The 23,525-nt window shown below is 63.8% G+C and overlaps 5 protein-coding genes across 6 annotated transcripts; 2 read left to right on the top strand and 3 right to left on the bottom strand.

Moving 5' to 3' along the window:
- Nucleotides 1-31: 31 nt before the first annotated feature.
- Nucleotides 32-3,623, bottom strand: CHLRE_13g586600v5 (uncharacterized protein). Its single transcript, XM_043069674.1, has 10 exons — nucleotides 3,580-3,623; nucleotides 3,242-3,403; nucleotides 3,111-3,137; nucleotides 2,754-2,850; nucleotides 2,334-2,413; nucleotides 1,953-2,072; nucleotides 1,727-1,781; nucleotides 1,282-1,456; nucleotides 1,029-1,117; nucleotides 32-897 (listed from the first exon to the last, which is right to left on the bottom strand). Exons 2-10 carry the CDS (start codon nucleotides 3,349-3,351, stop codon nucleotides 730-732), a joined length of 921 nt encoding a protein of 306 aa, XP_042917649.1. The 5' UTR covers nucleotides 3,352-3,403; nucleotides 3,580-3,623; the 3' UTR covers nucleotides 32-729.
- Nucleotides 3,624-3,733: 110 nt separating this feature from the next.
- Nucleotides 3,734-5,159, top strand: CHLRE_13g586550v5 (uncharacterized protein). Its single transcript, XM_001693811.2, has 2 exons — nucleotides 3,734-4,070; nucleotides 4,553-5,159. Exons 1-2 carry the CDS (start codon nucleotides 3,841-3,843, stop codon nucleotides 4,737-4,739), a joined length of 417 nt encoding a protein of 138 aa, XP_001693863.1. The 5' UTR covers nucleotides 3,734-3,840; the 3' UTR covers nucleotides 4,740-5,159.
- A 54-nt stretch (nucleotides 5,160-5,213) lies between these two features.
- CHLRE_13g586500v5 (uncharacterized protein) lies at nucleotides 5,214-12,669 on the top strand. Its single transcript, XM_043069673.1, has 10 exons — nucleotides 5,214-5,850; nucleotides 6,100-6,194; nucleotides 6,527-6,621; nucleotides 6,813-6,889; nucleotides 7,216-7,349; nucleotides 7,824-7,973; nucleotides 8,214-8,401; nucleotides 8,618-8,670; nucleotides 8,861-8,978; nucleotides 9,398-12,669. The coding sequence occupies exons 1-10, from the start codon at nucleotides 5,546-5,548 to the stop codon at nucleotides 11,786-11,788; spliced, it is 3,606 nt and encodes a 1,201-aa protein (XP_042917648.1). The 5' UTR covers nucleotides 5,214-5,545; the 3' UTR covers nucleotides 11,789-12,669.
- Nucleotides 12,670-12,671: 2 nt separating this feature from the next.
- On the bottom strand, nucleotides 12,672-15,713 carry CHLRE_13g586450v5 (uncharacterized protein). Of its 2 annotated transcripts, XM_001693565.2 has the most exons (6): nucleotides 15,038-15,713; nucleotides 14,633-14,879; nucleotides 14,313-14,499; nucleotides 13,944-14,092; nucleotides 13,661-13,776; nucleotides 12,672-13,474 (listed from the first exon to the last, which is right to left on the bottom strand). In XM_001693565.2, the coding sequence occupies exons 2-6, from the start codon at nucleotides 14,876-14,878 to the stop codon at nucleotides 13,312-13,314; spliced, it is 861 nt and encodes a 286-aa protein (XP_001693617.1). In that variant the 5' UTR covers nucleotide 14,879; nucleotides 15,038-15,713; the 3' UTR covers nucleotides 12,672-13,311. The 2 variants fall into 2 exon arrangements, with proteins under 2 accessions (XP_001693617.1, XP_042917647.1); XM_043069672.1 differs by having other exon boundaries at nucleotides 14,633-15,563.
- A 2,285-nt stretch (nucleotides 15,714-17,998) lies between these two features.
- CHLRE_13g586400v5 (uncharacterized protein) lies at nucleotides 17,999-23,450 on the bottom strand. Its single transcript, XM_001693564.2, has 13 exons — nucleotides 22,996-23,450; nucleotides 22,794-22,865; nucleotides 22,421-22,468; nucleotides 22,024-22,068; nucleotides 21,791-21,860; nucleotides 21,518-21,606; nucleotides 21,132-21,248; nucleotides 20,830-20,915; nucleotides 20,609-20,619; nucleotides 20,248-20,360; nucleotides 19,896-19,952; nucleotides 19,415-19,675; nucleotides 17,999-19,165 (listed from the first exon to the last, which is right to left on the bottom strand). The coding sequence occupies exons 1-13, from the start codon at nucleotides 23,134-23,136 to the stop codon at nucleotides 18,920-18,922; spliced, it is 1,356 nt and encodes a 451-aa protein (XP_001693616.2). The 5' UTR covers nucleotides 23,137-23,450; the 3' UTR covers nucleotides 17,999-18,919.
- Nucleotides 23,451-23,525: the final 75 nt, after the last annotated feature.

The following is a 23,525-nucleotide window of genomic DNA, read 5'->3' as shown; positions in this document are numbered from 1 at the left end:
GTCGGGACTCATGAGCTTCTAAGCGTTTGCATACAGTCCTTAAATTGAAATAGTCACGTGTTTGTATTGAATTTGTTTGCAAGACATATTGGCGAACTAGCAGCGAAACCCGACCTGCTGACTGACACACATAATTTCCGCTGAGTAAACTGTACGCACCCAGTGCATGCAGTTAAACGTTGCGTTCTTTATCGTTAAGCTCAGATACTGCCAACCACGTCCCGACTTATCCCGCAAGGACTGCCCCTCATCCGCACCTTTTTTTCTCACCAGCCAGCGGCTGAAGTGTGGCCTTAACTCATCGATCATACTTTGCAGCACTGCTCCGAGGCTCGTCGAAGTTATGTACAGTCGGTGGCGATGGCGCCCAGCCCTGACGCACCCGTTCGGCCGTCCAACCCTCCATCCACGGCCCACCTGAACCCTCAGCCATCTTGCTTGTGTGGCCCGTGAGGCAGAAGGTGCCTCTTGACCTGTCAGCGCTGTCAGCGCTGTATGCTCAAGGCCCAGCTTGCGTATTTACATGCCATAGCATGAATATGCACCGAGTACATCAAGGTGACGCACCCGAGTGAGCGTCGTCGGAGCAGTCTGGCCGAGCCCACTGCTCGCATGTCCTCCACACCGCTCACCCTTCCGCAAACATACCATCCATGCGCTGGCGTCTCCGCGACCTGAGACACCGCCTGGGGCACTCTGGGCGCCACCGTCACGCACACAGAAGCCGAACTAGTAGGCGCGGTGTCGTGCGGCCTCCTCATCCTCGTACACCTCATCACCCGGCAATGCGGGCGCGCCGCCACGCAGGAGGCCCTGTGTAGAGGCGGCGCCGCCACCTGCACCGCTCCCATCCGCGCCCACCGCCACCGCACCCGCGTGCTTGGCAGGCGGCGGCACCTGCGATAAAGCGCACACAGCACGCCACCCAAATCTTAGTCACTTTCACTAGGAGAGTCGGATCCACGGGTGCAATGGTCGCGTTTCTGCGCGGCAAGCTATGCTTTGGTCGCAAGCACCCGCGTTGTCACCTGGAAGTACAGCACCAGAGCTGCCAGGACCACCAGCAGCACCAGCACCGCCGCCGGCACCCGGACAGCCGGTCCGTACAGCGCCGCGCCTGCATTGCATCGTCAGTGCCAGCATGTCAGGCAGCGTATCAGGCGGCCAAGCGCCAACCCCGCAGCGGTACGCCTGCCCTCTCGGCACCTCCCGTCGCATCGCATTCTCACCGCATTTCCCGCCGCACCGCAACCCTCACTCCGCCAGCCGGCGTGCGCTCACCCGTGACCACCTTGCTCATCTGCATGAAGGTGATCTTTTCCTGTAGCCCGGTGGCGATGGCGCCCAGCCCTGCCAGCCAGGTGGCGGCTCCCAGGTAGCGGTGAAGCGGCCCCAGCGCCATGCGCTGAGGCAGCGACAGCCGCGGCCACAGGTAGGCGTAGGCGCCCAATACAAACTGCAGGCGGGTATCAGCGAGAGCGAATGTGGGGCCGGGACAGGGTGTGTGGGCGTGCAGCCTGGAGGTTTGTGTGGCGGCGAGGCGGGCGAAGCGCATAGTTACGCGTGCAGTCCCAGTGCCCAGAGAAGGGCACAGGGTCTGGTCGGAGCACAGGAGGCTCAGTCGTGGGTGCAGCGCGCACGAAGGCAGCCCTGCCTCGCCGCCAGAAGCCCTGACTGGCGGCCTGCAAGGGGCCGTTGCTACGAGTGCCTGGCGCCGCCCACTTGCCTGAAGGGCCAGCAGCACCAGCGCCGTGATGCCCAGGTAACTGTGCGGCGAGTACCTGCGCGTCACGAGCCGCAAACCGGCGGGCCGCTGACTGTTGCCTTTCCACATAACGCGTTATGTGTGGGTTGACGGAGCATGTCGGGAGCACCCGCAGTGGCCCCGCCTGGCACGCCGTTGCTGGTGCAAACACCAGCCCAACCCCCCACACTTTCACACTTCCACGCACCAGTCGGGCATGGGTACGGGCAGCTTGAGCCGGTGTGACTGCAGCACCGCGATGAGCCCCAATGCCAGGCAGATGATAGCCGCCGAATGGCAGCCCCAGTGGATGCGCTTGCGTGTCTCCCTGTCGCCATGCCGCATAGGGTGCGTGTTGTGATGTGGAGTCAGGCATCGGCGCTGCACGAGCAAGCACACCCGGCCGTCCTCACCTGGTTGCTTTGCCTATCCCGTCCTGTCCATGCCGTGGCTTGCGGCAGAATAGTGCGCCCGCTTCCCGACTTCCCGCAGACTGCCCGTGCCCTCAAGCGCTCCCTCGCGCCATACCCGGCTGCGCCCATAGCTGCAACACCCAAGCCAGAGCTCAGCTCCTTCCGCCGTCCCGCACCTGGGCAGGGACGCCAGCAGCGGCGCCTGGTAGGTGAGCAACGCCTCCACCATGAACACGGCGAACCCCAGCGTCATCAGCTGCGGGAGGGCGCGGTGGTGGTGGGTAGATGTTTTAAAACCCGGCGAAACCATGACCCATAGCCAGCCCCCAGACCGTGCGGGCCAGCACCGAGGTCAGGCGAGCAGGACGTCAGAAGGCTCATTAGGTGCGGGACAGGAGGCAGGCGACGGGTGCTTGGGTTGGCAGCTGCGGCATGGTCTGGTGCTGGTTGGGGATGTCTAGCCACCAGGGCCCGACCGGAGGCCACGTCAGCGCGCACGCCATCCAATTGTTGAGTTAAGAAGTCGTGCCCCTGGCCCCCGCATGCGTACTTCTGCCCACGGCATCAGGCATTTATGCATAACCGCGTATGCTTACGATGGGGTGCCAGTTGAACAGCTTGCCGGTGTCGTTCCCTGAGCCGTCAGGCAGCGGCTGGGGGTGCAGGCCCACGCCGCCCAGCGTTACGTGCACCCTGCGGAGTGCGGGTGCCGCGATGCGGCGCGACAGTAATGGGCGACACCAATGACAGGGTTGATGCGGGATCATGTTTCGTTGCTTTATAAAAGCGTGTGGTGCCTGGCGTCTGGCCCCGCTCAGCATTGCAGGCTGCATACTCGCTCTGCACCATGCCGTTGGCATGCGCATCCCCCCCTGTTGAAGCACTGCCATCGGACATGCGGCCTGCAGCCGCACCAGCCCAGGTAAGCCGCGCACCAACCTAGCGGCACCCACCAGTGCCCAATTAGGATGAGGATGGCACTGCAGGGGTGGCAGGAGCGACAGGGGCAGGGCAGGGGGGAGGGGGTGTTCAGCGGACCGGGCGATTAGCGACGCTGCACGCGCACAGGGGCTTGTCAACTCACAGGCTCGTGGCGCGCGCAAGCCAGGCAATGGCCTTGGGAGCGGGCGGCCCAACAGCCCATCGGGCTGGCTGAACGCCGTGTGGGTCCTCACTTGACGAACCGCCGCTCATTGCGGTTGCCGGTGCCGCGTGGTTGAGGAGGTGCGTGGCAAGCTGTATGCACCTGTGTGACGTTGCAACACCCGGAAGTTAGGTCCGCAGAAACGCCCCCGCTCTCAGCTAATACTCATCCATAGAAAGTCTACGTAAGTACTATAGGTGCGGTTGGTGACAATGCGCTTGTCGCTGCGCCCGGCCAAAGGCCTCGAGACCCTGTGCATACACAGGAACTGGGCTTACTTAGGAGAATGCCAGTATTGTTTCGTTTGAATAAAAATTAGTTTTTGAAGCACTGTGAACAAGAAACATGACTTTTGGAACCGGGCGGTAGAGCGCTGATGCAAGTCGCATGCCCGATTGCATCGCATTAGCACTGTAGGCTCTTCCATCTGCAATAGATTTAGATAGATAGTATATGAATAGAAGATAACACGCAGAGCGTCACTTATCGCTCCCGCCCTTCGCGCACTTGTGCGCCTCCTTCCTGCACTTCCTTTCAAGATGGATCCTACACAACTATTGATTGTAGTGGCAGTTGCTGTAGTCCTGGTAGCTGTTCTAATTGCCCGGCAATTGGCCGACTACAAGCAGCAAGTCGCGCAGCTCGACCCTAAGAAGACGAAAAAGCCGCGCGAGTTCGGCGTGCACACCGTGGAGGAAGTCGCCAAGCACAACAACCGCGACGATGCGTGGATTATCGTGCAGCACAAGGAGACCAAGGAGTGGCGCGTGTACGTATCGGGGTGCAGCTGGCGGGTTCGTGTCACAGACGCGCGTTGGGCCGGAGATTATCCCGTACTTCCTCAATCTCTATAGAGGATGGTCCTTTGTGCGATTGCCACAGCACACGGGGGCAGGGCGGGCGTGTCATCCGCAAGTTGGAGGGCCCGCGGAGCTGCACAGGCCGGTACAGCCGTACAGCCTGACCCGCGGCGGCCCATGCCTGCTTGAGCCCACCTCAGTATGTCCATCCCTGATCGACCAGCGTCGTGGCAAGGAGCAGTGACACGATTGTGTATTGACTTGATGGAAGGTCGCCGTGGTGGCCCTCCACTGCCTGGTTGGCAGCATCAGGCGCGCCGTCACAGCGCGACATGCACAGCGTGCCATTGCGGCTCGCCAATGTGGCCAGTGCGCATACTGCCACCATCCAACTTGTGCTGCTTCTTATCGATGCCCCCTGCCACCCGGCGTGTCGATTCCGCACCTGCAGGTACGACGTGACGGAGTACGTGGACGAGCACCCGGGCGGAGAGTCCATCCTTGCGCACGTCGGCACCGACGCCACGGAGGGCGTGTACGGCCCGCAGCATCCCATCACCACCTTCCTGCTCATGGAGGAGTACTGCATTGGCAAGCTTGCGGCGGGCGAGGAGGCTGCGTTCCAGAAGAGCAAATAGGGGGGCGCAGGCGCATGCTTTGGGTTCTGGTGGGGGCGTGGCTTCTATGACTGTGTGGTTTGTTCCAGCATGGGTTTGGCGTTGTCAGGGGTGAGCAGGGCGTTGATTTGGTTATGTCAGGCTTGAGCACCAAGTAAGGCTGTTCAAGCGGGTGGCCAATTGAAGAAAAGAGGGTGCCGGCGTGCCGGCGTGCCGTAACAGATGGGTATGTCAGCGTCTACCTGTGCCGCGAGCGGCCCTTATGATGCTAGCACGCGATGCTGGCAAGTACAGTAGAACATTGAATACGAAGCTCACAAGAACGATGCGTTTCGCACACATCGAAGGCTAAACAGTAAACTCTCGGACACTGCGCTTCTTTAAGCGCTTGTGAACTCTTTATCGCAACAAATATGTGTTGATACATCAATGGTATAACTACAGAATGCCAGCCGCTTGCACCACGCGGCGGAATGGCCCACAGCAAGACCTCGAGCAAATGATTCTCAGTCTGGGAAAGCAAGCTTTAATTAGCTAAGGAAAGATCTAGGCAGGTTCAGACCCGCTTGCTTGGGCCTTGCTTGGCGAGGGCGCGGAGCGGCGACGCTTTGCACGCACGCTGGAGACTGTTGGAGACTGGTCTTTGAAACTGATACGCACATTATCTACAAACGCTTGGAGCTCTGTGCCGGCCGGCGAGCGGTTTGTCACCACACGTAGCCCGGACTCCCAGCAAGTTACCCCTTTTGGAGGTTCACTGCAGCGCAGAGCTTGCGCGCTAGCAGCCCAAATCTTGCCAGCAGCAGCGCCAACACCCCAGCCACAGCATGCCGCCGAGCTACAGCGGCCCCAGCCGCACGGCTGGGGCCTCCAGCGCCCCACCAGCGGGCTCGGCCTCGGGGGTGCAGGTGCTGGTGCGCGTGCGCCCGCCCCTCCCCCGCGAGCTGATGTTTGACTCGGGTGTTGACGTGAAGCAGCCGTACGACATAAAGGTGTACAACGCCGCCCAGGAGTTCAGCGGGCGCTACCACGGCGTGTTCGGGGAGGACACGGCGCAGGCGGAGGTGTACGAGCGCGTGCGCGACTGCGTGCCGTTGGCGCTCGCGGGATACAACAGCACCGTCTTCGCCTAGTGAGTGCGGCCGGGGCTTTTGTATTGAGCAAGTGGGACTGACAGCGGGCTTTGCAGCGGGCTCAACAGCGGGCTTGGTTTGCGCCGAGGGCGTCGCCTCGCATCACAGGGTCCGGAGGTCACCAACAGGAGTTGAGGGCTGCCGACTGTTCTGGCATAGGGCCAATGCTTTCCTTTCCCTGGCCACCTAGCACCCCAGTACCCCGCTCAACTACGCCACATGCACATGTCCTTGCTCTCGAATTGCAGCGGCCAGACGGGCACGGGCAAGACCTACACCATGATGGGCGACGACCCCTCAATGGACGCGGCGGCGGCGCAGGCGGCGGCGGCGGCGCGGCCAGGTGAGCGCCGACTCTGAGCCGCGGGCCGGACAGGGCGCGGGGCGGCCGGGTGGGGCTGGAGGGTGTGTTGTACAGGAGCTTCAACTGTTGGACGGGAGCGGCGGGACGCATTTGTGCGCAAGGGGTGGGGCGGGCTGCCTCTGGGACCGCTGCTGGGCGGTGAGGGCGGGCGAGGACGTCGTACGGCAGCAGGCCCTGTGGCTTGCTGCGCACGTTCTGGACTTGGCAAATCATCGACCCCCACGAGCCCGGTGCACAACTGCACGTCCTGACTCTCTCTGGTCTCGCTCATCTCGCTCATCTCGCTCATCTCGCTCATCTCGCCTCCGCAGGCGGCGCGGGCGGTCCGGGCATCATCCCGCGCGCCGTCAAGGAGCTGTTCCGCGAGGCCAAGGCCAAGCAGGACGCGGAGGGGGCGGCCATACAGGTGCGGAGGGGGGAGAGGGCTTGAGGCGTGAGAATCGGGGTGCCGCTTACCGGTAATTCTGGCCGACATGCCTCACTCGGCAGACACGCCGCACGTGTGCCGTGCAGTCAACTGGCGGCAATGAAACACACTTTTCCCTGCGCCTCCCTCGTTCGGCCTCCCTGACCCCGCCCCGCCCTCCTTCCCGCCAGATCGTTGTGAGCTACATGGAGATCTACAACGACCGCCTGCACGACCTGTTGCAGCCCTACAAGGCCAGCAGCACACGGTGGGTGGGGGGGAGGGGGCGGGTCATGGCGGTGCGGGGGCGGTGTGGGGTGGGGTGGGGTAGGGTGGGGTGGGACCGCAGGGCACCGGCGTGGGCGGGAGCAGGCGGAGAAGGCAGCGGCCATGGGCTGGCGTGTGTGCGTGTGCGACACGATGGACGTGGATGCTGGCCATGCCACATTGAGACAGCACAATGGGTTACGGTACACACGGCGCGTTGCAAGCCGCATGCCACCTGCCACCTGCGCCCCGCCCGTACGTGCACCGCCGCCGCCCCCGTCCCCTTCTAGCTCACTTGGCATGCCTGGCATCCCCCTCCCCGCACAGCGACCCCAACGACGTGAACCAGAGGCGCGCGCTGCTGGATGTGCGGGAGGACGCCAAGGGCAACACCTACGTGCCCAATCTGCTGTGCGTCAAGGTCAAGAGCTACAAGTCCGTGTACCAGCTCATCGCCAAGGGTGAGGGGCAGCGCAGGTGGTGGAGGACGGGGAGGAGCAGGAGGAGGAGGAGAGGGAGGGGGAGGGGGAGGAGGGGGAGGGGGAGGAGGAGGGGGAGAAGGCGGTGGAGGGGGAGGAGGGGGGGGAGGAGGAGGGGAAGGTGTAGGGGGAGGAGGAGGGGAAGGTGGAGGGGGAGGACGAGGATGAGGAGAGCTGAAGGTTGTGGTGTGGGACACGGGATAGTGCACGCCTGCGGAAGCGGCCTGACTTCGCCAGCTCTCAGTCGGCACACGCCACTCGCAGTCTTGGTCTTGGGCCACCTACCCCAAGCGCTGCGCCAGGACTCGGAACTACCCCTGACCTCCTTGCCTTCACCTCCTGTCTTTGTAGCAGCCCTACCCCCTCCTCGCACCGCCCAACCCCGCCCCCCCTTAGCTAATCATGAATGTACCCCCCCCCCCGCGCCACCTCACACGACCTCGCCTGCCCCCTTAGGCAACCGCAACCGCGCGGTGCGGCACACGGAGATGAACCAGGCCTCCAGCCGCAGCCACGCCATCCTGCAGCTGGTGGTGGAGCAGTGGCCCAACGGCGGCGCGGACGGCACAGTCATACGCTCCAAACTCAACTTCGTTGACCTCGCGGGTGAGGGAGGGTAGGAGAGGGGGTAGATGTTCATGTGAAGAACGGAATGATGAAGTGCCGACGTCCAGTAGGAACCGCAAGTGGGAGGGGACAAGGGCGACAGAGGGTAGGCGCACGAGCGGTAGCGCGAGGGAGCACGGGTGGCAGGAGGTAGGCGATCGGGGAAAGCAGCCCAACCCAACTCAACCCGACCCAACCAACTTATACACACATACGAACGGCCGCCTCTTCCCCACGCAGGCTCGGAGCGCTGGAACACCAACGCCAGCGGCTGGGACGGGGCGCCAGACCTGATGGGCGAGGAGCGCATCAGCGAAATGACCGCCATCAACGGCTCGTTGTCGGCGCTGGGCAGTGTGGTGGCCGCGCTCACGGAGCGGCGGCCGCACGTGCCGTACCGCGACTCACGCCTGACGCACCTGCTGCAGGTAGGCGTGTGGGGTGGGCGGGCGGGGAGCGGGTTGGGGTTGAGGGCAACGCTCACAGCGAGAGACACGAGGAGGCAAACACACGACAGGCTGGGCCGTAGAAGAAGAATGCGTGGGATGGCGAGTGGGGTTTCGCTCAATGGTCATGCTTGGTGGGGGGTTTTAATCCCTCGGCACATTTGACCTGACGTGCATGGGCATGTTTTGGTGCCGCAGGATTCGCTGGGAGGAAACTGCCGCACCACGGTCCTCGCAACGCTGTCGCCCAGGTGCGTTGTCCGTGATGCTTCGGTGGTGGTGGAAATGGCGGTGGCAGCAGGCACCGGCAAGACGCAACCCTGGCGTTCTCATCCTTGCTCCTGCCTCGTCCCCTGTCCATCGGTACCGACAGCCCTTGCGACCACCCTCTCAAGTCCGTGCATATGTCATGCTTACGTCTGCACCTAACTCTGCGTGCAGCGTGGACGCGTTCGAGGAGTCCTGCTCCACGCTGCGCTTTGCGGACCGCGCGCGCGCCATTGCCAACAACCCCGTGGTCAATGCCTCGCGCGACGTGGGGTCCATCCTGGCGCTCAAGGTGGGCTGGCGGGATGGGTGCCTTGTGGGGCCTGGCTGGGGAGCCTGGGCGTGGGGGCCTTGGGGCTGGCGGGGGATTGTAAGTACCAGCCCAAACCAAGCTAAACTGCGGAGCACAGGCAGAGGCGTTAACTGCAACCGATAATACTTATGGGAGGGGTCCGAGGCGTCGTGGAGCAGCAGGGCGAGCGGCGCCGGCAATAAATGTGAGGGAGTGGGCGCGGCGTCAGCGAGGGTGCGCGTGCTGGGCGCCATTGAACGGAGCTGCTGTTGCGGGCTCACAGGAGGACGGAGGGCGGAGGCCAGGGGTGTGTGGCCGGCGCAGCGGTGCTAGCCAACGCACGCACTGCATGAATATCCATCCTTTTGGCTTGCTTGTCGCGATTGCAAAAAGATTCTACCGGAAAACAATGCCCACAGGAGCGCGAGATCCAGCGGCTGCGCAACATGCTCTCCCAGTACGCCAACGGCCAGGGGCCCGAGGGCAACGGCGGCGCAGCCGGCGCCCAAGGCGGCGGCGGCCCCGAGGCGGCTCGGCTCACGGAGGAGCTGGAGGCCACCCGCCGCGCCCTGGAAATGGAGCGGGCGCTGCGGGCGGAGCTGCAGCAGCGGCTGCACCCGGACGGCGGCGGCCCGCCAGGCACCGCCATGGGCTTGGAAGGCGGCGGCGGCGGCGGCGGCGTCCTGCTGGGGGCAACGCAGCTTCTTGGCACGCCGTCGACCGCCTTTGACCAGGCGGGACAGCATGGCGGCGGCGGCGGCGGCGGGTCGGGGCCAGGGCCGGCGGCGCTTCGCGCCGGTAGCCTACACAGCAGCGCGGGCAGCGGCGGCAGCCATGGCCCCGGGGGCGTGGATTTCTTCCGCCCCTCCACGCCCTCCACGCCGCTCAACCCTGTGCCGCAGCACCTGCTGGGAGCGGGGCCGGGCGGGCCGGGCAGCCCCGGGGGGGCGGCGCTCACGCCCACGCGCGGCGGCCCCGGCGGCGGCAATACGATGGGGCGGTCCCGCAGCAACCTGCGAAGCAGCAACTCGCGGCTGGCTGGCGGCGGCCCGGCAAGCGTGCCGCCGCGCACGGGCGGCGGCGGCGGCGGCGGCGGCGGGCCCGGTGGCGGCGCGCCCGGCCGGCCAAACAGCCGCGGCGGCGGCTTGACGCGGCGCCTGAGCTTTGACGAGGCGATCATGTCAATAAAGAGTCAGATAGTTAATTTGTCAGCACAGGAGCGGAACAGGTTGAAGGCTCGGCAGCCGCCGCCCAAGCAGTACTGGGGCGGGCTGCCGCCGCCGCCGGGGCCCGGCGCGGCAGCGGCGCAGCTAGCCGCCATGGCATCCGCCAACGGCGCCAGTCCCACTAGCAAGTCCTTCACCACCCGCACGAAAGCGACGGTGGGGATATACGCCAGCACCGGCAGCAACAGCGGCGCTGCGCCGTCGGCGTTCCCGCCGGCGGCCGGGTACGGCCAGCAGCGGCGGCCGCCGGCGCTCGCCGTCGGCCACGGCGTGGTTGCTTCTGGCGGGTTGGGCGGCCCTGCGAGCCTGCAGAACATTCCTAGCATTGACATGACCGACAGTCCCGTCGGGTCTGACGTGGTGTCCCCTGGGTCGCACACGCTCATCCACCAAGGCCAGGTGCCGCCGCAGCAGGCCCGAGCCTTCCAGCAGGCCTACCTGTCGCAGCAGCAGCAGCAGCAGCAGCCGCGCAGCCCGCCGGCGGCAATGGACACGTCGAGATCGTACACGGAGGGCTATGGTGGCGGTGGCGATGGGGAAGAGGACGATGATGGGGTGGTCGAGGAGGATGGGGTGGCAGGCGAGGAGGAGGAGCAGCAGCGGAGGCAAGGCCAGGGCGAGGCGGGCGAGGAGGAGGTTGCGGATGAGGACGGGGACGAGGGTGAGGGTGCGGGCGGGCGCACAGCCGGTGGCGACAGCGACGGCGGATTATCGCAGCTGGACGCGGACGAGTATGAGGAGATCATGCGTGAGGCCCGGGAGACGCTGGCGAAGCAGCAGGCAGAGGCTGCCGCCGCCGGTGCTGGTGGCGGCGGGCGCGCCGCGTTGACAGCTGGCGGCGGCGGTGGGGCGGGAGCGGCCACAGGCGGCGGGGGCGGGAGGTCTGCCATGCTGGGTGCGCAGCCCTCCAGCGCACCGCCTGCGGTCGGCGCGTCGGTTAGCGGCGCGGGAGCCTGGGGCCGCAACGCGCTCCTCAACAAGTTCTCCGACGGGCCCGATTCGTCGCCAGGTGGCGGCGCGGCGGCGGCTGGCGGCGGCAGCGGCTTTGGCCGCGGCAGCCTGCTCGCCGCCGCCGCCGTGACGGCGGGCATGCCCTCATCTGCGCCGCCGGGCAGCAGTGGCGGTGGCGGCTGGGGCCGCAAATCCATCCTCGCCGGGCCCGCCGCGCCGGCGCCACCGGCCTCAGCGGACGCCGCCAACGCCCTGTACGCCTCCGTTGCGGGGCAGCTGGCGCACGCGCCCACGGCGCCGCCGCCTGCGGCGGCGGCGGCGGCGCAGCCGCCGGCTGGCGGCCGCCGCGCGCTCATTGCCGAGCTGCTGGCGGAAGACGAGGCCAGCAGCAGTCCGTACGCCCGTGCCCGCAACGGCGGCGGTGCGGTGGGAGCTGGCAAGGGTCGCTCCAAATCGGTGGGAGTGACGGGGCGGCCCAACGGCGGCAGCCGGGGCAATGCCGCGGACCGTGTGTCCAAGCTGGATGCGGGCAGCTGGATCTACATCCTGGGGGCTTCGGCCAGCAGCACACGCGCCAAGCAACTGGCGGCGGCGCTGCAGCTGGACCCGCGGACCGGGCTGCCGGCGCTGTAGGACCGTAGATGCTGATGTGTGCGTGTGCAGGTATGTGTCACGGCGGAACGAGACCGAAACGCGTGCGTGCGCGTGCTCATGTGCTTGTGCGGTGGTTCATGTGAGGCGTGTGGCCTAGTGCATGGTGTGCGGACGTTTCTGGTGTGTGGTCGTAGTGGTGAAGTTATTGCAGCAGGAGGCACGGGCAGTGCATAGGCAGGTGCCCGAGCGGCGGTGGCGGCGGTAGCCGCTGCAGTATTATATATGCGGGCGCCGCTGGCAGTATTAGAACCAAAAGGTAGAAGGTGACAACGGTGCCATTGCGCCGGAGCCTAGACATTGATCATGGGGAGAATGCGTGCGAAGTTGGGAACCTTGCTGGTGGTCTGTGATGGCTCAGGGGGAATCACTGCGCATCACTGCTAACACAATGCCGTGCGTTATCTCCGTCGGGGACACAATGCTGGGCTTGGTAGGGTAAATGAGGATGGACCGCATGGTCGACCGGATCATCGCAATTGGAAGCATAACCTACTACGATGTGCCCGATGTAAGACCTGTGAGACCCTCGTGAGGATGCAGAACCGTGCGCCGGCAGAGTGCAGGAACGCGGAGACGGGAAACAGAAAGTGACAGAGCCCAGCAGAGCCCCGTCAGAGCCAACTCGCCAAAGGTCAGTCCTCAAGTGTTTGGTGGTGATGCTGCTTCTAACGCTATCATACAAAGCGTTTATCGTCCGCTTTGAGGTAACACGGCATAGGAACAGCTCATCGCTGCAACCTGGGTGCAGCGGTGTGTGTGAGCTCTGTCGGACTGGCAGGCTGGCGGCACGAGCTGGCGATGAGGCTGGGCCTCAGGGGTAACAATCAGGGCATGAAGTGGCAAAAAGCTTGGGCGAAAAGCTTGCGCGCGTGGGTTACATCCCGTGCCATTCTGATCAGTCCTGGTCTTCTGGATGCCACGTTGGCGCCCGCTAACTATCTACATCACGCTTCCGCCCGTTTTAGCCCGCATCGCAATTGCAACTGGCCGCCACACGCTGACACGCCCACACATTGGCGCGTGTCCCTGTCAAATTTGATGCTTGTTCATTGATGCACGACACCCGTACTGTAACCGTACCTGTAACCCCGCAGACATATCACTTTTCATGCTCTCCCCCCGCGTAGTCGCCCGTGCAAAGCCGTATGTACAAGATCACCAAGCGGCTTCCATTCACGCGTACACGCAAAAGTTAAACACTTCCACGCATAGTGCTCCACATACCGTATGTTCCAAACTATGTTTTGCATGCCACAATCCTCTCTGGCTCTCTCCTCAACAGGCCTCAGAATGCGGAACCCATGCTGACATGCAGCGCACAGCCTCAGAAGTCTAGCCCCTATCATAATTACTTGCAGCAATGTGCTGCAAGTTCCTCTGCACTTGTCGCAGCCAGCCCATCCCGATCGTTAGCCTTGCTCCTCTCCTGCCCATGCTACACGCCGCCTGTTGCCCTTCCTCCCCTTCCAAAAGGTCACCCTTTTACTTGCCCTGCTGGAGCACTACTGCTGCTGGCCGTGCTGCTGCAGCTGCGAGGCGCGGGGCCGGGCCATGATGATGAGGTCTGGGGCGCCGGGGCTGGCCCGGACCTGCTTAATGTCCTGGAATCCGTGGCGGCGGTAGAACGCCGCCGACGCGGCGCCACTGGCCTCCAGGTAGACGGGCCTGATGAGGGCAGGGGGCGGCAGGAGGGTGCGGGGCGTGGGATGAGGCCAGGCGCGTGGGGAAGGGGCAGCACGGCGTGCGCGTGATTACGTCCGCGTTTGCGAGGTGCCAGCGGTAAGCACTTTCATTTGGCCAGTAGGTCACTCCCAAGCCAAGCAAGCCTTCGACGGCTCGGTACAAACTCACAGGTCTTTGGCGTCTGCGTGCTGCAGCACCCGCCGCATCAGCTGTGAGCCCAGCCCGCGGCCCTGCTGCTCCGGGGCAGTGCCAAAGCACGCAATGTACAGGAAATCGCCGTGCTCCTGTGAGCGTGCGTGAGGGCCAGCAGGGTTGTCAGGCATTAGGTAAAACGGCCTGCAAGGCAACAGCGTACTCTGCGTACTTCCACTTCACCTTGGCCTTAAGCTGCCGTGCCAACTCTATGGTTTCATTCGTTACTTTCAGGCTGGTGTTAATCCTGCGCCCTCACCTTGTTGAACTGCGCCTTGGTGGCGTTGAACTGGTCCAGCATGTTCATCAGCGCGCGCAGCACGCCCCAGCCCGGGCAGGCCAGCAGCACACGCAGCAGCCCGGCGCGCAGCAGCTCCCAGTCGCTGGGGTAGGCCGCCGGGTACTCGCCTGCGTGCATGCGTGGGAGGGAAAGTGGGGATGCATGAGTGACTGACGAGCGCCAAGACATAGCATACATGGTGCACGGCGGCATGTGGCCTTGCACATGACTGCGGTACATGAATGATGAGCCGGGGTGATGAACACCCAGACGGCACCACCCGCCCAGCCCCTGAGGCCCTGACCACAACCTTACTTGAGGCTTATATCATCACGATGCTTCACTCACATGCGATGCACACCACATCCGCACTGTCGCTGTCGCCGCCGCTGCGGGGCGTCTCCAGCAGCCAGGTGGTGGCGGGGTCGCGGGCACCGCGCATGCACATGGTTGCCACCTGCTCGAACAGCGCCCCCACGCGCTCCGGGCAGCGGCCCCCGGTGACGTAGGTCATGGTGGGGTCGGTCCGCATCGACTGGGTTGTGGGAAGGGAGATGGGGACACGGAAGGGGAGAAGAGGTAAGCGTCGGTAGGTGGCTTACAGGACAGTGCGTGCGCGTGAAATTGAAGGATGGCTGGCACACGCCTCCAACGGACAACTGGCTCACCCGGCCAAAGCACACCGACGCGCGCGTGATGGCTCCAGTGTCGCACTCCTTCAGCGTCCGGATGATGGGTTGGGTTGCATCCAGCGCGGATGAGGCCGAGGGGGTCGTCGATGCCGATGGTGCAGAGGAGCGATTCGCCGACCCCGCAGCGCCGTGCGCGAGTACAGTCCGCGTGTGCACCGAATTTGTGCGTTGCTGGAAGGAGGAGGCAGGGCCGTGGGATGGGGCGAGGATTGCGGTACGCATTCTGCAAGGTTGGTGTCGAAGCAGTGCGGAGAAGCTGGTGCGGAGCAAGTCCGAGTAGGGTTTGTGATGGGCTCGGCGTGCTTGTATGACTATACAGTAGCAGGGCTCATTATGACGCCCTTATATATGGGGTCAGCCTCGTGAGTGGCCTTGACGCACCCCGTGAATTCCCTCAGCTCTGCCTGGCGATGACAGCGACTTCTGTGTCCGCGGGGCTTTGGCCTTGCAACATGATTCTATGTGTTCAGTGTACAGATACATACATGTTCATGTAAGCAGAGCGGCGATGCAGCGTGTAAAATGGGTGAAGAACTAAAAGTTGTCACTTCGGTTTCTTTTTTACAGGATTGGAAGCCAATGCCCCAATTAGAGCCTGCCCGTTATCACGCAGCATTATTTTTAGTACAGTATACAGTAATGCTGCATAATGGTCTGTCTGTGTGTTGATTGTGAAGCCCCCGCGTTGCCCAGTCCCGCAAGGGGGTCTTCGCCCCCGGCTTCCATCTGGTACGGCTCCCCTTGCGTTGACCAGCAAGCAAGCAGCGAGCGCGCCAACAGTTTACCTTCAACATTCTGAAGCTCCTGCAAGCCTTGTAGAAGCATAGCAAGCACCCGCGCGCGCTCGTCGCGTAATTGAACTTGCGCCATCTGCAAGTCGCAACTGGAATTCGCAAATCGCTTCCCCAGAAGCATCACGTATGTAAGCTGAGAGTATTCGGATTCCCCAGAGCTTGAAACAACCGCGTTTTCGCTGATTCCACCATGGCAAGCGAGGTGACCTTTCCAGCTCGCTGCGACTGTGGCACGATACCAGTCGCTGTCGCAGTCAGCTCAGTCAGAAATATGCGAGGGCGCCGTCTGCAAGGTCTTAAGCTGCGTGAGGGCACGCACACATGCCTGCGTGTGAGCGCACTGTTCGCTCGGGCCGGCTCCGCCGTCAGGCGCGCCGGCCCGCCACGAGGCGGGCAGCATAAGGCGTCTGGTGTCGTGGGAGGCGATGTGTGGAGGGGGCCTGGGCTGGGGCACACACGCACAGGAGGCAGTGGGGGCAGTGGGGCGTGTGGGCGGCGGTGGGGGAGACGCTGGCGGTGCGGGCCTGCGGTGGCGGCCGGCCGCCGCGCAGGCCCCACTTGCGTCGCAATGCTAGCTGCGGGCATGCGCAACGGGCGCAGGGGCGGGGGCTGGGATGAGGCGCACTCGCACAGGCGGCGCCGCTGGTGGTGCGGGGATGAGGGCGGTGGGGCGTGTGGGCGGCGGTGGGGGAGACGCTGGCGGTGCGGGCCTGCGGTGGTGGCCGGCCGCCGGCCGCCGGGCCCGCCGCGCAGGCCCCACTTGCGTCGCAATGCTAGCTGCGGGCATGAGCAACGGGCGCAGGGGCGGGGGAGGAAGGCGCGGGAGGGGGCGGTGACAGGTAACGGCAGAGCAGCAGCGTACGTCGGCGGACGCAGGGCGGCCCGGCGGAGGGAGGCGTGCATGTCACCAGGTCCCGAAGGCCGCCGGCGCTGCGGCCATCTCCCACAGCGCCCACGCCCGCGCCCGCGCCCACATCCGCGCACACAGCCCCACAGCCCGTACGCACTTGCCGCAGCGCCAGCAGCGCCGCCACTGGTCCCATTGCCGCCTGGGTCTGCCACCGCTGCCAAGTCGCCTAGCAGTTGCAGCACGGGCAGCTGCGGCTCGGGCAGCTGCGGCGGCGGCGGCTGCCTCGCCCCCGCTCCTGGCCCTCCCGCGTGCCAGGCGAAAACAGCCCTCCCCCCCGCGGCTGTGGGCGCTCCCGTTTCTCGGACACGATTTCAATTGACAGCAAGCGAGTGGATGCGAGTGAATCGAACTGTATACAGCCGCGCCATCACATGCGGCTGCCTCGCCACGCCATCATCATTACGTCGCCATGCCGTGACCCGCAGGTCCCGCACCACCAGCGGCGCCGCCCGTGCGAGTGCGCCTCATCCCAGCCCCCGCCCCTGCGCCCGTTGCGCATGCCCGCAGCTAGCATTGCGACGCAAGTGGGGCCTGCGCGGCGGCCGGCCGCCACCGCAGGCCCGCACCGCCAGCGTCTCCCCCACCGCCGCCCACACGCTCCACTGCCCCCACTGCCTCCTGTGCGTGTGTGCCCCAGCCCAGGCCCCCTCCACACACACCCGGGGCAGGGGGGGGGGGGTAGAAAGCTCAGGTTCTTACCCCATGCTCAAAATTACAGAGCTTTAGGAGAGCATTATGTACGTACTTTTAGTTCTTTAAGGGGGTGTCTGGTGAGGGGGTCGGTCCTCGTCCCTGGGGGTCCGTCGGGTTTCGGGAGCCCATCCTGGTGGATTTCGGGAAGCGCCCCACAAGCAGAACTAGGGGGCAAACGCAGCATTACGAGGCTCATATGTGCACGTTATGACGTAATAAGCACAAACAAAGCGTGGGAGGGCTAAGTTGCGCGTCCGGGCGTGGACATGTCGGGACATCGCTCCACATTCAACACATGCGCACTGACACAGCTGGGCTCTGAAGTGCTGGTGCGCATGAGTTCATGTCTAACAGAGCTACCGATGCACATTGTCCATTCGTCACGCGGCAGAGAGTTGAGCGCGGGGTGGTCTGGGTCGAGGGGATTTCCATGGATAGGATCCCGCCCGTGACGGAAGTCTCAGAACAGGACCGCTGATGGCACGGAGTGATAGTGCTCGCCAAGAGGAGTCGATTGACACCACTTTGGTACAAAATGGAGGGGTTTTAACCCCTGAACAACAAGGTTTTGTCAGTCGGGGGGTCGGTCGTCCCCTCAAGGGGGGTCCCGGGGGATTTCGGGGCATGGGGTCTGGCACTTTGTTTTCTACCCCCCCCCCCTGGCCGGGGGCCCCCTTGCAGCCCCAGCCTCCCTTGACTCAGCTTGATTGATGCGGGCGCTATGCAGGAAACCCTTGTCCCTGAACCCAGTCGGTATGCTGGCTCGCATTGCTCGTCGCAGTGCTCCAATATGACCCCCTCAGAGAGCCCTGCGGATGAGTATGATGAACGGTGCTCCCCCTGCGTACCCGCCCCCCGCCTGTGTGGCCTGCGCGCCTACGGAGTGACAGTCGGTAAGCAACTACAATGTTGAAGGTAAGCAAGGTGAGCGCTGCGAGGGCATGCAGGAAATAACGATTACTGTTGCACCGGATACCTGACACTACAAGTCTACAAGATGAGACGTGAGACAGCATTGTCCCCCTGGCCACCACACAACCTCCACGCCATGCTTCATCGAGCCGTAACGTCCCCATGACTGCCATTCGCCTTCCCTTCCCCGCCACGGCCACGTCAGGCCGCACCGCCCCGACTGTCCGCCTGTTTCCCCGCAACGCAGCTCTTGTTCGCCGCACTCCTAGGGCTAGCCGCTGTAGCATGTCTACACTCCACCACTTCTGCTCCTGTTCCATCAAACACCCCACTGCCGCACAGCACTCGAAGCACGTGCGCTACCCGGGGTGAGGCGGCTCTCACGCCACAATGTGCTTGACGACTTGATTGGCTTAGCGCAATGAAGCGCCCAGATAAACCCTGGGCCGCGTCGAGGCAGGGTAGTATGGGCTAGGCAGTATGGGCTGCTAGGATCTCGTCAAACACCATTCGGGCCAGTCATGCTCAGGCACGCCCTGAGACGTGCATTCCAACCGGCCAGGCCAAACCCGCATTGTAGCGCACGCTCACACACCAGCGTTACACTGTTAATCAGGTCAGTAACTGGTGTTCCAAAAGCCATACCACAAGAGAACCCCAGTTGCAGTAAACGGTGCCCCGACATGGACATGTCGCCCTGATATGTCAGTATCCCTGATGTCCCTAACCTCACATCACGGTACATCACAACGGAAACCGAAGCAACTACATGTAACACCGCCCACGCTACGTACTTAATGCCCTACCGTGGCCAAGAATGCTTGGCCCGGAACAAGGCACACTCATGAATACTGTCACCTGACACCGTTGCGTAGGGCCACAGCGTAGCCTCCAAAACATACGTTAAGCGACAAGCCCTCCCAACTATAATTACGCTGTACGGTATCTGCCGCGTCACCGGTTGCCGGCCACAGCCACGCCCGTCGCGGTCGTGTGCGGCCCCGCCAGGCCGCTGCCACTGCTGCTCACCCCATTGCCAGCGCGGCTGCTGCCCACACCCAGCCCCTCGCCCTTGCCGCTGCCACTCCCGCTGCTGCAGCCGCTGTTGGCACCGCTGTTGCCGCCGCTGCCGGGGCAGCTTACGTTGGTGGCGTCGGCACCCACCTTGCGCAGGCAGATGGCCTCGAGCTCGCGCTGCACCTGTGCACGTGTCACAAGAGCGTGCAAAGCCGGGATCGGACGCCCAAGTGTTAGCGCGTGAGAGGCGGGGGCGCGGGAATGACACCAGCAGCGGCAGAATCCCGTGCAAGGGCCAGCATACCGGTATCCGATAACCAGCAACCTGGGGAAACCGTGTGAGGCATCCACCAGCACCAGAGGCAAACCACGCAGCACGCAAAGCCATGCCAATGCTCCGCTGCAAGTCCACACCACCTACGCCTCTCCCACCTGCTCGCCAGCCTTCATGGCTGGGTAGGAGCCGGCCGCTTCCCCTGCAGCGCCGCCCACTGCCTCCTGCTGTTGCTGCTGCTGCGGCTGCTGCTGCTGCGGCTGCTGCTGCGCCGCAGCCTGCTCCCCAAATCGCCCCAGCGGCCGCAGTAGCGCGTCACTGCAGCAGTGCGTGAACACTGTGGAGGACACCCGCCAGGTGGAGCGGCCGGCCGCGCGCGCCGCGTCCGCCGCCGCCAGCGTCGCCTCCGTCACCACCACCTGCGCAACCGAGGCCCGTAACGGTAGACAGACAAAAGGCGGTTGAGTGCTTTTGCAGCTGCTGCTTTTATGCTTTGGCTTGAGCCCGAGGCACCCGCATAACATGGTAAAGGTTTTGTTGACATGCCATGTGCTTAATCAGTCCCTGGAGCCGCTCCAGACTGAGCCAAGCACAACAAGGCAGAGCATGTGTTCTTATGGCGCCGCGGGGCTTGCTCACCTCGTGCATGCCTGCCCGGATGTGGCCGCCCGTGAGCCACTCCAGTTGTTTGCCCGCCTGCCGGGCCCGACGACAAGCACAGCAATTGCACGCGTGAGTCATGACAAAAATCAACCAAATTACCGGGTGCACTCTACACAAAATAGAGGACATCAACACTCTGCAGCACTGCCGTATGGTCGCCCGTCACCCCGCCTGCCAAGGTGGAAAAGCGCCGCTTTCCTGACATGCGCGCCAGGCATGACTGCCAGCCACACCAACGCTGCTGCCTGCTGCCAGAGGCGCTGCTCTGTCTCGGCAGGTATCTCCGCCCCCACCTGCATCAGCCCTCCCATCAGCCCCCCACCCCCACCTGCATGAGCAGGCAGCCGGCCGGGATGCGCACCGCCACCCGCCGCCCGTCCCGCAGCCACACGTACAGCCCCGGGAAGCGCGAGCGCCCGTGCACCGTCAACAGGTTCAGGTCTGTCAGGGCGGTGAAGACAGGGGCAGGCAGGGGTGGGCGGGGTGGGGGGCGGGGTGGTGGTGAGAGTGGGAGGAGAGGCGTGGCGTGTGAGATGGTGTCAAGTTGGCAGCGGTACGGGCGCCAGCGGACACGGCAGCACAGCGCGCATTAAGAAGGGGGGAGGAGCCAGCTGAGGCTGCCAGGAGGCGGGCAGGCAGGGAAGCGCGGCAGGCAGGCGAGCAAACGAGGCGGCAGCACGGGCGCTCACCGTAGTGGTAGCTGTGGCGCCAGGGAAAGGTGGCCGACGAGCGCACGAAGGCCGTGATGGAAGGGGCGTTGGTAGGTTTAGTCAGGTAGGGAAAGCCCGTATTACGTGAAGATGCAGCAAGGGCTGAGCCCATGGGCTGAGCCCTTGAGCAACTGCGACTTGCTGCTGCTGCCCTCCCTGGTCCCCAAGCATCCATCCACCTGCCCAACCCCGCCGCTCACCCCGCCAGCACCCCCCCTGTGCGGCTGTTGACGTCCAGGTCCGACCCCGTGGGCGCCAGCAGGTGCGGGCCACCACACATGAGCTCCTGCATCAGCAGTACCGTAGTGGGGGATGCGGCGGCGGCAGGGCGGCGGGTTGGGGAAGGGGTTGGAAGGAATGGGCGTCAGGAGCGGACACGTGACTACACCGCATCATGGCATGCCTACTAACGCGTGGTTAGGTGGCTGCGGGTCCTTGACAGTCGCATCCCTGCTTCGCCCTCCCTGCATTCCTCGCACTGCACCGCCCCGCCCCCGCTCACCTGCAGCGCTGCCGGCTGTAGCCCCAGCCCCACCGCCGCCAGCCCCGCCACCGCCGTGGCCGCCCCAAGCAGCGCCGCGCCCCAGCCGTCCATCACCGCGCGCCACTCGGGAAAGGCCTGCGGGCGCAGCGGCAGTGACAGCACGCAACGACAAAAAAGGACCGACATTCGAGAGCTAAACAAGGAGTACCGGTGCGTTCGCGTTGTACATTGGAACTTCGTGCGTGCACCAAAGAGCCCGTGCACGTGCTGGCTCGGCTCCACCCTGCCAATGTTTGCTCAGAGCCTCCAGCCCGCTAGTTCGGCTTGGTCTGGTTAAGTTCCCCTGAACAAGGTACTCCCGGCAATCACGTGCCACCAGGGCCATGCCCCCACCGCCGCCGCACCTTGGGCACCACCGGCTCCGCGTTAAGCTCAGGGAAGGCCGTGTGTGCGGGGCGCGGCCCCACCCGCCACATGAAGCGCCACTTCGCATCTGCGGAGTTGCATATGAATGTGATGACACGCGCGCGTGTGTGCGTGAGCATCACAACTGGGCGTGTGAAGTCGCTCCCATGCACACTGCATAAGTGCACAGCCCGGTCGTACTCGGGACATGTCATGAGCGCTCCCGACCCGACCCGCAACCCGCAGCATTCCCGGCCCTCGGGGGCCCGCACCTGCCCCGGTGGGCGTGGTGGCCTGGTTGCCCGCCTGCAGCCGCCTCAGCTGCTCCTGCAGCGCCGCGTCCTGTGGGCGTGCGTGTGAGGTCGGCAGTGTGGGAGGGGGAGGCCGAGCGCGGGGAGGCAAGTGGCGTGACCCCAGCGGACAGGAACCAAGGCCTGCGTGCCGGGCCCCAGTCACCACTCCACTCCGACAACAATGCAGCAGGCCGCGCCCACTCCGCACTCACCACAACGCAGCGGGGCACCTCCGTTCCCGGCGGTGTGGCGCCCACCTGTGAATGCGTTCGTGCAAGGCAAGGGCCGCCATGACTCCACTTTCATCAAGTGCAAGGCGCAGGTTGTCATGAATCACTTTCAGGGAGCTGGTAGGATGCATGCCCTCACTGGGGCACTAGCACCACAGTAGCTACGTGCATCAGGCATTCAGCCGCCTTGTCCTGCTTGCCTGTGCGGACATGGCGTACAAGCACATGCGTTCGCAATTGCGTGTGCACGCACGCGACATGCCTCTGCGCTTTTTGTTTAAACTGTCTTTGTATCCCCACAAGACACACACACACACACACACACACACACACACACACACACACACACACACACACACACACACACACACACACACACCTGGTAGTCCAGGCTGGGCCGGCAGTCTTCCAGCTTGCGCTCTGTGGGCTGTGTGCGGCAAGTGGGGGTGGGGAGGGGGGACGCACACCAGGGTGGTGGCCGAGATACATCAGTGAAGAGTGCACTGCTGTGCTGCCCCTGTTGCCCCTAAAACTGGTCAGCATGCTCGACGGCATGAGCGCCAGCAGCAATGAGTCTAATGGAAAGGCGGATACGGAAGACTCAAGACGGAAGCAGGGACGTCTGCCGGTGCGTGTTCCGTGGCGTTGCCAGCCTTAGTTGCCAGCCTTAGTTACGCGTTATTCGCCTCAGTCTCCCATCCATCCACCCACCCGCCCATTCATCCCGCACACACGGGCACGTAGACACAAACCTGCCCAAAATAGCGCTCCAGCAGGTCGAGGAATTGGTCGTTCATGTCGGCAGGCACTCGCGGGTCGTGGACCTGCAGTCGGGGGGGGGGGGGGGGGGAGTCGTCATATAGCCTGTCCGGACTCTTTCAAACCCCAAACCCCTCCCAACGCAAAAAGTGCTCGCTTTCCACACGCACTATTTTCGCTACCAATACAACTTACGATGAGACACCCAGTTTGGTGCAGGCACTCCGCAACGCCCTTGCAAAGGGCAAAATCTTCCGCGCTGTATGACTCGGGGTGCTTGCCAAGCACGGAGCCTATATCAAACACCGGTAGCACATCAGCGCTGTCGGGGTTCATTCTCGGCGCGTCTGCGAGGAAGCCCAGCTGGAGTCTTGTCGCTGGCTCAATAACACCAAGGTTTGAGTTGTAAGTATGAGTTCTTAAGTAGATATTGGACGCATTCATACCAAACAGGGCTGCAACGCCTCTAAATGGCAGAGTTTAAAACTGGATTGCGGTCGACGTCCATCCGTGCTAGACTCAGGCCCAACAGATGGGCACAGCAGAGATTGCATCAAGTATTCAGGCTGAATTTAAAGCCAAAGGTTGCAAAAAAGCTCCTTGGCCCATGGGTCTGCACTAGCCCTGCTTTTCTAATGTTGCAAACCATTACAAGCATTACACAAGCCAAACATAGCATATATGGAGGAGTAGCGGCGTCTAGGCCGTGGTTGCGCCCTGCTTGC

This window comes from Chlamydomonas reinhardtii, chromosome 13 (assembly GCF_000002595.2).
Source record: "Chlamydomonas reinhardtii strain CC-503 cw92 mt+ chromosome 13, whole genome shotgun sequence".
Taxonomy (NCBI): Eukaryota; Viridiplantae; Chlorophyta; class Chlorophyceae; order Chlamydomonadales; family Chlamydomonadaceae; genus Chlamydomonas; species Chlamydomonas reinhardtii.
Note: the sequence above shows the minus strand (reverse complement) of the source record. Positions and strands in the feature narration are given on the sequence as shown.

Coding starts and splice junctions, on each gene's coding strand:
- CHLRE_13g586600v5 (XM_043069674.1), bottom strand. CDS start 3,351: ATGAGCGGCGGTTCGTCAAGTGAGGACCCACACGGCGTTCAGCCAGCC. Junction 3,138..3,241: donor CTTGCGCGCGCCACGAGCCT/GTGAGTTGACAA, acceptor CCACCCCTGCAG/TGCCATCCTCATCCTAATTG. Junction 2,851..3,110: donor CTCATCCTAATTGGGCACTG/GTGGGTGCCGCT, acceptor CGCACTCCGCAG/GGTGCACGTAACGCTGGGCG.
- CHLRE_13g586550v5 (XM_001693811.2), top strand. CDS start 3,841: ATGGATCCTACACAACTATTGATTGTAGTGGCAGTTGCTGTAGTCCTG. Junction 4,071..4,552: donor GAGACCAAGGAGTGGCGCGT/GTACGTATCGGG, acceptor CCGCACCTGCAG/GTACGACGTGACGGAGTACG.
- CHLRE_13g586500v5 (XM_043069673.1), top strand. CDS start 5,546: ATGCCGCCGAGCTACAGCGGCCCCAGCCGCACGGCTGGGGCCTCCAGC. Junction 6,622..6,812: donor CGGAGGGGGCGGCCATACAG/GTGCGGAGGGGG, acceptor CCTTCCCGCCAG/ATCGTTGTGAGCTACATGGA. Junction 7,974..8,213: donor CAACTTCGTTGACCTCGCGG/GTGAGGGAGGGT, acceptor TTCCCCACGCAG/GCTCGGAGCGCTGGAACACC.
- CHLRE_13g586450v5 (XM_001693565.2), bottom strand. CDS start 14,878: ATGCGTACCGCAATCCTCGCCCCATCCCACGGCCCTGCCTCCTCCTTC. Junction 14,093..14,312: donor GGATGTGGTGTGCATCGCAT/GTGAGTGAAGCA, acceptor GCATGCACGCAG/GCGAGTACCCGGCGGCCTAC. Junction 13,777..13,943: donor CCAAGGCGCAGTTCAACAAG/GTGAGGGCGCAG, acceptor GCACGCTCACAG/GAGCACGGCGATTTCCTGTA.
- CHLRE_13g586400v5 (XM_001693564.2), bottom strand. CDS start 23,136: ATGAACCCCGACAGCGCTGATGTGCTACCGGTGTTTGATATAGGCTCC. Junction 22,069..22,420: donor GGCCCAGCCTGGACTACCAG/GTGTGTGTGTGT, acceptor ACGCATTCACAG/GTGGGCGCCACACCGCCGGG. Junction 21,249..21,517: donor CGGAGCCGGTGGTGCCCAAG/GTGCGGCGGCGG, acceptor CTGCGCCCGCAG/GCCTTTCCCGAGTGGCGCGC.